Source organism: Cetorhinus maximus, chromosome 2 (genome assembly GCF_964194155.1).
Source record: "Cetorhinus maximus chromosome 2, sCetMax3.hap1.1, whole genome shotgun sequence".
Classification (NCBI taxonomy): Eukaryota; Metazoa; Chordata; class Chondrichthyes; order Lamniformes; family Cetorhinidae; genus Cetorhinus; species Cetorhinus maximus.
In genome coordinates, this window is record NC_135880.1 from 171169293 (window position 1) to 171181519 (window position 12227).

At 41.5% G+C, this 12227-nt stretch overlaps 1 protein-coding gene across 1 annotated transcript in view; it reads left to right on the top strand.

The window, feature by feature from the left end:
• Positions 1–1485: 1485 nt before the first annotated feature.
• Positions 1486–12227, top strand: part of lingo2 (leucine rich repeat and Ig domain containing 2) — a 128426-nt gene continuing 117684 nt past the window's right edge. Inside the window, exon 1 of the mRNA XM_078558595.1 lies at positions 1486–1605. Within this exon, the coding sequence (XP_078414721.1) occupies positions 1597–1605 (9 nt within the window). The 5' untranslated portion in view covers positions 1486–1596. The remainder of the gene's footprint in view (positions 1606–12227) is intronic.

Sequence of the window (12227 nt, forward strand, 5' to 3'; positions counted from 1 at the left end):
CTCCCTCCTTTCTTGAATGGTGGTGTTGCCTTTGCTACCTTTTAATCCACAGGGACCATTCCAGAATCTAGGGAATTTTGGAAAATCACAACACACCCACTATGCCTGCAGCCACTCCATTTGAAACTCTATCATGTTGGTCATCAGCTCCAGAAGATTTGTCAGCTTTTAGTCCCATTGATTGCTGCAGTACTTTTTATATACTAATATTAATTACTCAAAGTTCCTCATTCCCATTACATCCTTGGTTTGCTATGATTTCTGGTACAAAATATTCACTCAACATCTCTACCATTTCCTTATTCCTCATTATTCCCTTATTCTCCTGTCTGAGCTTTTAGGAAGCCCTCTACTTTCTTTGTATTTACCTGTAGAAGTACCTACAACTTGTTTTCAAACCTTGTTAGTTAACAACCTCATTCTGTTTTCCCACATTATCAGTAAGGCTACTCTGAAGTGGTCTCTAAACCACCTTTGTCATTTCTTACCTTCATCATTAATGATTATACTTGGTGCTCTTCTGAGCCAAGATTATTTCTCACTACTGTCCCTACATCATCCTTTGTTATCAGAGCTACCTCCCTTCTTTTCCATTTTAGCTGTCTGAATTTTCAAACATTGTGATGAACATCATGCTTCAAGTTGATTTTGATCCTCCCTTTGCTGTGACACACTGAGTGCATATTTACCTGCCTTAACCTGGCCCTATGTAGCCATGCTGAAGGACAATTTCAATTGCTCTCACTCTGTTCTTTTCAGTAAATGATTAATACATTGTCTTGGTGTTTTGGTTATGATTTGTGTGTTAAAACTCTTGCAAGGACATCATCCAATATCTCACCCTGTAAATCAATATTACTTTCATGCTGTAATATCCGTTTCTGTGGTATTCCAACACATCTCAGCAGGTTTGAGCACAAGCATGATTGACCTGATTTCAACCTTATACTTTTGCCTTCCTTATTCCACCAAATAGCCATCTTGTTATTTTTGCCTTTCTGTGTCAGACTCAGTTGTTAACATTCACTCCACTAAGTTCGAAGGATTTGGGTTTAAGCCCCACTCCAGGGACTTGCGCACCAAAATCCAGGGCGATATGTTAAGTGGAGACCATGTCTGCCTCCTCAAATGGACATGAAAGACCCACTGGCACTTTGTCAAAGAGGAGCAGCTTAGTTCTTGCTGTTGGCCTGATCAATTTTTATCCCTCAACCAACATCACTAAAGCAAGTCCTCTGATTATTGTCACATTGCTGTTTGTGGGAGCTTGTGTGGAAATTGACTGGCACTTTTCCTTTCTTACAACAGTGACTGCACTTCAAAAGAACTTAATTGACTGTAAAAAGATTTGGGCCATTTTGAGATTGTGAAAAGTGCGATAGAAAACAAGTTTGCTTTTTTTTGTCCAGCCTGTTTCTAGCTTCTCACCAGCATCCTCTTTCTATTTCTGTTCACTCCCTAGGTAAGACCAAGTCAGAGTTACAATATGGGGGTTGGGGCTTAACCATGCTTCCCAGTACTGGTGAAAAGGTTTGAAAATAGGGAGAAGTTTCGGCCAGGAGAGTGGACATCTTACAGCTTGAGTGCAAGAGTATCATGATGAAGGTGAGCTCTTTTAATTTTGCTTGTGCCTATTCAGTTATAAAAATATACTGTAGTCATAGGCAACTGTAATAAGTACAGGAGTCTTATGAATTTGACTCTGGAAATTACTGGATGCATATAAAGACTTAAAGGTACACAGTTTTAAAAAATTCTTTCACATGATGTGGCTATCGCTGACTAGGCCAGCATTTATTGCCCATCCCCAATTGCCCTTGAGAAGATGATGGTGAGCTGAATTCTTGAACCGCTGCAGTCCAAGTGGTGTAGGTACGCCTACAGTGCTGTAAGGAAGGGAGTTCCAGGATTTTGACCCAGCGACAGTGAAGGAACAGTGATATAGTTCTAAATCAGGGTGGTGTGTGGCTTGAAGGGGTATTTGAGGTAGTGGTGTTCCCATTCATCTGCTGTCCTTGTCCTTCTCGGTGGTTGATGTCATGGATTTAGGAGGTGCTGTTGAAGGAGCCTTGGTGAGTTACTGTAGTGCATCTTGCGTAGGGTGTACACGGCAGCCACTGTGCACCAGTGGTGGAGGAAGTGAATGTTGAAAGTGGTGGATGAGGTGCTGAGCAAGCTGCTCTGCCCTGGATTGTGTTTCTCATAACCTAATACTAGAGATAAGCATGCACTTGAAATTCTGCACATGTGGAACAGTATTCCAGTTAATGGTGCTCACTGAAACCTCTCTGTATTGCTGCCATTATTAATTTTGAGTTAAGGGTATCCTAGATATAATGGCATCGATATTTATGTGAATTTTGGAAGGGGTGGGGAAGGTGGGGGCATGTGTTTTTTTATAATGCTGGGAAACCCAGAAATCTCATGAAGGCAGAGATCCTGCCAAATGTAATGATAGGACCTCACCGGAACTTTTTAAAATGCTTTTACCACACAGCAGCCAGCCAGTTTGAGAGGCTGGTTGTCTCCTGCGTGGGATAGCCTGTGGGCACAAGGCAGGCTGGGGATCATTGAAGATGTTCGTTAGCAATCAAGAAGGTTTGGAGTTAGTTGAGGGTGGGGGTGTCTGTGAGCAGGGAGGAGGGAGAGATCGAATGTGGGGAGGGGGTCTTCTGGAGATTGTGGGAAGGGTCAGCGGATTGCAGGGTGTCTGAACATTGCGTCAGGGGTCCAGAGATCGAGGGAGGAGGGTCTGGAGAACATGAAGTGTGACCCAGAGATCACGGGGAGATTTGCCTAATCAGAGGGAACCATGAGATTGCAGGGATCTCTGGAGATTACAGTGGGTAGGGGGTATGGAGGGGTGGTAGTGCAGTTGTTTGCTTTGGGGCCGGGAATGCATTACCGCTCCTCCTGGCCCACAAGCAGTGCCAGAAAAGGTACTTCGCTGCTGAATCTGGCAGCTCCTCTCTCCCTTTAGTTGCTGGGTTTCCCAAGCCCCTGAAAACCCAACCCACAGCAGTTAGAATCAACTGGCTGCCACAATCTGAGGTGCAGAGCTTCGATAGCATATAACAATCACTGACCCACCTTTCCAGAGTGGGTAATTCAGACACTCGCAAACCTACCACAGCTCAATTGTAAGTAGGTGCAATCACAGCAGATTGAGGTAACGTTTTAGTTTATGACAATTTAACCTCCATCCCTCTCTATGAACCCCTCCTGCAAGGCTAATCAAGCCTGGCCACCATTCATCGCTCAACGAACATCACCAAGACAGATCATTCATCGCTTTACTGTTTGTGAGACCTTATTCTAAATCAGTGAGCTGCTAAGCTTGCCTACAAAACAAATGATTATAATGCAAAATAGTTCAAAGAATTGTGAAGCATATTGCATAGGTGCTATATGCATGCAAAGTTTTTTGTTCCTAGTTCTTTGGCAGATTTAGAGCCCTTCAGTTCAAACCTGCCTGTTAGGATTTTATTATTTCATTCCATTTCAAAGTAAAGTCATTGTGCCTTCGCCTAGCTCTGTAAGCTGAAAGCATTTCTATTGTTACACTGGAACCAATGTTCTGTTCTTAATTGGGCAGGTATCATTTTAAAATATGGCTCACAGCACCATTTCTTACTGAAAATATAAGGTCCACTTCCCTTTTTATTCCCTAATGCTGTGTAAATTCTCTGTGTCTGCAAGCCTTTGCAGTCCTTTAAGCATTTATTATAAATTTGTTCTGGAATCAGAGGTTCAGGAGGATGATTCCGAAGGAAGAAATTATAAAGGTGACCCATCAGACAGAGCTCCCATTAAAAAGTAACTTTACAGGGAGTCCCTGATGGGAGATCAGCCCATTCGACATTTTAGCAGGAGAAAGATCAAATGTCATTTCTTGAAATGCACTTTCTATTAATACCTTTTGCTGCTGGAAGCACCCATCATGTACATACAAGTAGCTACGACTGCAGAAATTCACCAGGGAACACACTCTCTAACCTTGTGGTAAAATGTGTCATCTCTAATTTTTTATGACTTGTCCACCCAAAGTAAGAAATTGTAATGCTGTTGGGAAAGAGACCTGTTTTTAGCTTTGCTCCCAGTATGTAATGGGAATATGTTTTGTAGCTTAGTTGCTCTGGAGTGACACAGAAATCAATGTGGATTTAATTTTTTACCAACTTAGATTTCTTACTTTTAGACCACAAATAAACAATTTTAAAAATATATTGCGGGGGTGGGGGGGAGGATGGGGGCAGAAATTGTGAAAAAAAAGACAACAAAAATAGCAAAGTTTTATTGGCCAACAGGAAGAATATTACAATAGTCTGGCAATATATAGTTAGGTCTCCTTATTCAGGTGTCAGTGTGGTACTGGGCATATGTACAAATCAGCAAATACATTAAACATGATACCAGTGACACAAAAAAAGGCAAAATGAATTTGCACAAAAGAAAGAATAGTGTCTTTCTGTAAGCCCTAAAATGCTTTGTGGCCAATGGATTCCTGCTGACTTGCTGTCATGACAGAAATGCTACCTCCAATTATTAATGAACCACAAACACCTATGTCATCCATTTCAGTGATGTTAGTTTGAAACAGTGCCCCAGAATCTTTTACATCCACCTGAGAGAACAGATTAAAAAGAAAATCATGAGATGAATTATCAAGGTTAATGTAATTTTGTGTGAGTGAAGCATTTCCTACACATCCAGTTTTCAGCCTGACCTAGTGTTTGAAGTTATTAAAAGTGATGTAAGAGCTAATGACTTAAGGAGCACACTTCCCAACAATGTTCCATGATTTTTTGTGAGCCTTCATGCAGAGTATATTTTATGTGTTGTAATAATGCAGCTGGCAGATAAGAATTACTAGAGGGACTAATTCACCAAGGTTACTGCAATGGTTTATCATATAATTAAAGCTGCACTAACTCATAGAGTCATGAGGTTTATCAACAAATAACCTTATTCAACAAAAAAAATGCAGGTTTAAAAGGTGATTTGGGAGATATTTTTTAATAAGTATATTAGCAGTGCAGTTTGTGTCAAATATCGCACAAAAATAAACTGTTCTGCTAGTAAAAATTCTTAATTGAGGCAATGCAGTGGTTCAGGAGTTTAAGCTAATATGCTGTTTTCTGGAGCCATCCAGTGCATGTTCAGTTGAGTTCCCACCACAGTTGCTGTTGGACGTAGCCAAACTGAATCTGAGAATCTGCCCCTGCCCCCGCACCACCCCGCCCCACCTCCCCCACAACCCCCACAACGTCTGCGGTGCAAGGGAAGAGGACATGAGTTGAAAAAATGAGAGGAGGGAGGAGGGGTTTTTAACTGTCTACTTTTGTACACCTGGCACACTCAACAACAATGCTGCCAACAACAACTTGCATTTACCTTGCACTTTTAAATGTGTAAAAACATTCCAAGCCACTTCACAAGAGTGTAATCAAAAATTTGAGGCCAAGCCTCATGAAGAGATATTAGGACCTGTGACCAAAAGATTGGTAAAAAAGGTAGATTTTAAGGAGCATTTTGAGGGGGGGAAAAAGAGACCCAGAGAGACAGAGAGGCTTCAGACTTATAGGCAAAAATACAGCCACTAGTAATGGAGTGATTAAAATCAGCGATGTGCAAGAGGCCAGGATTGGACAAGTGCAGTTATCTCAGAGATTACAAATTTGGGGAGAGATGTGGTCAGGGAGGGATTTGAAAACAAGGATGGGAAGTTTAAAATTGAGGCTTAGCTGAACCAGGAACAAGTGGAGTTCAGTAAGCACTGGGGTGAGGGGTGAATGGGACTTGGTGCAAATTAGGGTATGGGCAACAGAGTTTTGGATCAGCTTAGGCATCAGCATTACACTAGTTTAATAGTGCTAGCATATGGAGTCAGAATGGGTCCACAACCATGGAGAGAGAAAAATGATTATACATCTAATATAAAAGCAAAATACTGCGGATGGTGGAAATCTGAAACAAAACAGAAAATGGTGGAAAAACAGCATCTGTGGAAAGAGAAAAAACAGAGTTAACGTTTCGAGTCCTTATGACTCTTCATAAGGACTCAAAACATTAACTCTGTTTTTTTCCTCTCCAGACACCTAATATATATTGGGCCAAATCCTGCTGGAGCAGTCAATCTCACGGTATGCCCCACTTGTTGGACCTTTCTTCCATCTTTCAGGCAGGAATTTTCTGCGCCATAACTTGTTGGAAATGGAAGATGATAGTGGCACGGTGAGGGTAATGGGACATCTGGAGCCTTAGTAAATGACAGAACCAACACTCTATCTTGTTAACCTATGAGATTTAAGGATCTAAGAGCGAAGGAAAAAGGATATATTAGAGTTGTTTTCTTTTTTTATATTCATTCACAGGCTGTGGGCGTCATTGGCTAGGCCAGCATTTATTGCCCATCCCTAATTGCCCTTGAGAAGGTGGTGGTGAGCTGCCTTCATGAACCGTTGCAGTTCATGTGGTATAGCTACACCCACAGTGCTGTTAGAGAGGGAGTTCCAGGATTTTGACCCAGCGACAGTGAAGGAATGCCAATATTGTTCCAAGTCAGATTGGTGAGTGGCTTGGAGGGGATCTTCCAGATGGTAGTGTTCCCATACATCTGCTGCCCTTGTCCTTCTAGATGGTAGAGGTCACTGGTTTGGAAGGTGCTGTCTAAGGAGCCTTGATGAGTTCCTGCAGTGCATCTTGTAGATGGTACACACTGCGGCCACGATGCATCAGTGGTGGAGGGAGTGAATGTTTGTGGATGGGATGCCAATCAAATGGGCTGCTTAATTTGTCCTAAATGGTGTCAAGCTTCTTGACTGTTGTTGGAGCTGCACCCATCCAAGCAAGTGGTGAATATTCCATCACACTCCTGACTTGTGCCTTGTAGATGGTGGACAGATTTTGGGGGGATTGGGTAGGTGAGTTACCCACCACAGATTTCCCAGTCTCTGATCTGCTCTTGCAGCCACCGTATTTATATGGCTGGTCCAGTTCAGTTTCTGGTCAATGTTAACCCCAGGATGTTGGTGGTGAGGGATTCAGCGATGTTAATGCCATTAGGATGGTTAGATTTACTGTTACTGGAGTTGGTCATTGCATGGAACTTTAGTGTGAATGCTATTTACCACTTATCAACTTAAGCCTGAACATTATCCAGGTCTTGCTGCATGCAGGCACAGACTGCCTCAGGACCTGAGCAGTTGCAAATGGTATTGAACAGTGGACAATCATCATCAAATATTTCCACCTCTGACCTTATATTGGAGGGAAGGCCAATGATGAAGGAGCTAAATATGGTTGGGCCTAGGACACTAACCTGAGGAACTCCTGCTTCAACGACCTGCAGCAGAGATGATTGATCTCCAATAACCACAACCATCTTTCTTTGTGCTAGGTATGACTCCAATCACTGGAGTGCCTGCCCCTTGATCCCCATTGTCTTCAATTTTGCTAGGGCTCCTTGATACTACATTCGGTCAAATGCTGCCTTGATGTCAAGGGCACTTATTCTCACCTCACTTCTTGGATTAGCTCTTTTGTCCATGTGTAGACCAAAGCTATAATGAGGTCAGGAGCTGAGTAGCCCAGGAAGAACCCAAACTGACCAGCAGTGAGCAGGTTATTGCTGTATAATTGCCACTTGACAGCACTGTTGAGAACTTTCCATCACTTTGCTGATGATTTAGAGTAGACTGACGGGATAATAATTAGCTGGATTGGATTTGTCCTGTTTTTTGTGGACAGGTCAGACCTGGGCAACTTTCCATATATGGCAAGTAGAAACCAGAGCTGTACTGTATAGCTTAGATTGGAGCACAAGTCTTCAGTACTACAGCCAGGATGTTGTCAGGGCCTTTGCTGCATCTAGTGCTTTCAGCCATTTCTAGTTTTCACGTGAAGTGAATTGAAAGTTGACATCTGTTATACTGGGGACCTCAGCAGGAGTCTAAGATTAATTATCCACTGAGCACTTATGGTTGAAGATGGTTACAAATGCTTTAGCCTTGTATTTTTCATTTACATGCTGGGCCCCCCATCGTTGTGCATGGGATGTTTGTGGAGCCTCCTCCTCCAATTAGTTGTTAATTGTCCATCTCTGATTGTCCATGAATGATGTGACAGGACTGCAGGGCTTTGATCTGATCCATTGGTTGTATGATCACTTTGCTCTGTTTATTACATGCTGATCTGATGATTTGCATTGTAGTTACAATTACCAAATCTTTAAAAGGTTATTTATGCTATTAATTATGTGCCCTGGCTTTCTATGGTGAGTTTAATTGACAATTAATGTGCAAATCCAGCAAGTTCTTAAAAAAAAGCAGGGAGACGAAGGATGAGATGTCATTTGTCTGAAACAAATAGCAAAGTGATATAAATCAATGAACAAGTTCTGGAGATTCATAACTTACAGTGTATCTCTTAAACTCCTGAAATAGCTGGCTGAGTTTTTTCATTAGTAATATGTCTTTAATATGCCGTTAGTTTTTTAAGGAAGACTTAGCTCATTAGATTCAATACTTGTGGCACACATTTCAAAGAAAAATCATTATAGGTACCTACTTCTTCTGATACTGGTGCAGTGATAGGCATTTAAAATGAAAGCCCCAATGTTAGGAGCAACAGCTATTATTTTTCAATGAATACATATGGCCACTGTGTTGTATATTGCACTAACACATGCTGATCTACAGGCAGCCATTATCGAACTAACTTTATTTACACCTCCCCAACAGAGAGGGCAGCAAAGAGGGCTGGGATCTGGCAATACAGTAAGCTGTGCAATATGGCCACTGGCTTTACATAAATTTCTTAAAATGCATTCTGAAATGCTTTATCATCCGCCAGTCTTCCTCTCAGTAACTGAAATTTCAATTGTACAAAATATAGACTTAAGCATTACATTTATCTACTGAATTGCTTTTTGTATTTCAATGCTTCCATCAAAATTGATAGTTGAAGCTTGCAGCCTGTTCCAAAAGGTTGCAGTTGGACTTGGTACTTTTGCCCAAAGCATTGTGTGGCCTGAGCATGTGTAGCATGCCTAATTTCTCAAGATTTGTTACTCTGATGTTCGGATGGAATTCTTTTTTTAGATTCTAATACTTTTTGCTCAGTAACTTTTCTTTAATTTTTGTTTAAACAAATTAAAAAGTTATTAAGGAAAACATTACTGATTTTATTAAAAATATTAAAGCCTTAAAGGCTGTGAGTATATGTGTGTTTACGAGAAACAATGAGAAACAAAGAAAAGAGAGCAGGAGATAGGAAGTCAGGGAGGAAGAATGAAGGGACCTTTAGCATCTTAGCACCTCTCCAGGAGACAAGTATGTGGCAGTGGGAAAGGATGAGTAGGGTAAGATGAGTGGCCGCAAAGAGTGGAGGACAGAGGATGCCAGGTTGACTGGGTTTGCAAAAGACAAGAGATCAGGATAGTAAGGGAGTCATGGGAACATGATTAAGAAATGGAAAAGTGCAGGGATGGGGAAGCATTGGGGGTGAGGGGTGAAGAGAGGGGCAGATGATTGTGGGAAGTGTTAAGAAGGGAATCAGTAAGGGCCACATTTTCCTGTAAACCCACCCTAAATGCAACCTGCAACCAGTAGTACCTCCTTTCCTGCCCTCGTACAATATGCCATGTACCACCTCTATATGAAAGACAGAAAGAGAAGACAAAGAGGGTTGATTGAGAAGCAAAAAGAATAATTAGGGAGACAGAAGATGGAGATGAAAAGAGAAAGAGAAGGATATAAATAGAATAGATGATACATAGTGGCTAAAATTTTTAGCTCGGCAGGCGGGCACGCGCCTGACCTGACCAAGCATAAGATGATGCACGATGACGTTGGACAAGTTTCCCGAAGTCATCGCGCACTTGCACGATATTTCGGTCGGTGGGCGCACACCGGGGTCGGAAGCCGTGCCCGCCAACAATTTAAAAGCCTATTAAAACCATTAAAGAGGTAATTAAAAGAAATTTTTCACTGCCTATCCAACCTTATGGCTGGCCGGCAGGCGAATTGTGCTTTTTTTTGGAAACCTCATCCACGGGCAGGATAAGGTTTCCAAAAGCAAATAAAAATAAAATAAAAACTTTAATTTTTCATGAATAACATGTCTCTGCTCGTGTGACGGAGTCACATAGGGGGACATGTTTCATTAAATTTTTTAACAAATTTTAAAAAAATATATCTCTTCATCTCCTTGAGGCAGCTCTGTGCCTCAGGGGGATTATGTAGCGCACACTCGCGAACTTGTGTGAAGATCATGCTCGCCCAGCTTGCACCCCCCTCCCTCGCGCACAGGCAGTGCTGAGCACTGCCGCTCACGTTTCACACTGGGTGGGCCTTAACTGGCCCGCCAGCGTGAAATTGCCTTCCAGCCCTGATGGCGGGCAGTGGGCAGCGTTCGCTTCCCGACTGCCCCCGCCAACCCCGCCTGACGCGGGTGAAATTCTGCCCAGTGAGAAACAGTCACACAAAGTAAGCAGAAACACGGAAGAGAAATCACAAGAGCTCAATTAGAATTCTTTTTAATTCTTTGATACAGATTACAATTTAATAACATGATCGTGGCAAAATGAAACATTCACACATTATTTTTGAAAAGTAGAAATTGAATTTTTAAATCTTCCTTCCATTTACTTTATAAATCTATTTTATTTTAATGGATTGCAAATCTCTCTGAGTTTCTCCTGCCCTGGTTGCTCTATTGACAACAATTATTGTGTTGAAGCACAGACCAGGACCAACACAAGCTCTGTGAACTTGGGAACATTATGAAGAGGAGGAGGCCATTCAGCCTCCTGGACCACCTCCTCCTTTCAGTTAGATCGTGGTTCATCCGCACTTCAACTACATGCTGCTGTCTTTGCTTCCTATCCCTGGTACAATTACCCAACAATAGTCTATCACAATCTACCTACCTCAGTCTTGACAGACCCAATAGGAAAAAATAATTAAGCATAGGGCAATGAATACAATTAAAATTGAGAAAACCTCTGCAGAATGGCACAAAATTGGCGCAATACTTGTCAAATAGCACAAGAAACACTGACAATATTTTTACATAGGTGCCATTGGAATGATGCAATTCAGGTTCATACACAAAATATAATATACTTACTTTGAGAAACGAGGGGGTTAATTTTAACCTAACTAACAAGCTGACTATCCCACAGGGTCAACTGGATCATCAGTTTTACATAGTGCCCAATATTCCCCCCTGTTAACTTCAATGGGAAATAAAATTGGATGAGTTTTAAACCCAACGTTTTTGTTTCCCAATAGATAGGTTAGATTAAAATTGCCCTTCAAATTTTCCTGAGGTGAGCCAGTTCTATTCATTGAGTGCAGCATCCAAGTGTCAGATTTCAGACAAGCTTCTCTAAGGCAGTACTATGTCGAGGCCTGACTCTTTAAAAAGAGGAAGGGAAGACTGGAGAAAGAATCATCCAGTTTATTCTGTGTCAATTCAATTGATCAATTTCAGTCATACTACAACAAACTGGAGAAGTCGGAGAAGTCATGTCATATGGGAAAACCCACAAGAAAGATTGAGATAAAATGCTGCTTACAAAACCAGTTTAAAAATCTCAATTGGATTATTGAATTTTAGACCCATGGAGAAATAAGGACCCAGAAATTGCTTAATTGTATACATCTAATGCATAAGCATACAACAAAATTAAATTCTCTTTAGTCTCCCTCCAAATGGGATAAAATGAAATTCGGTTCATTTGAAGGACTCTAGAGGGCATTGGTGCAATAGTTAGAGATGACCTTGGTTCAGGAGATCAGATGTAGAATCGGTTTGGGTGGAGATGAAGAATAGTAGGGTAAAAAAGTAATTAGTGGGAGTGGTCTACAGGCCCCCTAACAGTAGCCACAGTGTAGGACAAAGTATTCAAGAGAAAATATTATGTACTTGTGATAAAGGGACAGCAATAGCCATGGGTGATTTTAAACTACACATAAACTGGAAAAATCAGAGTGGCAGAAGTAGCCTGGATGAGGAGCTCTTAGAATGCTTTTGAGTTAATTTCTTAGAGCAGTATGTTCTGGAACCAACCAGAGAGCAGGTTATATTAGACTTGGTATTATGTAATGTGACAGGATTAATTAATGACCTCAGAGTAAAGGCACCCCTAGCTAGCAGCGACCACAATATGATTGAATTTTACATCCAGTTTGAAAGGGAGAAGAGTGGGTCTAAGACTAGTA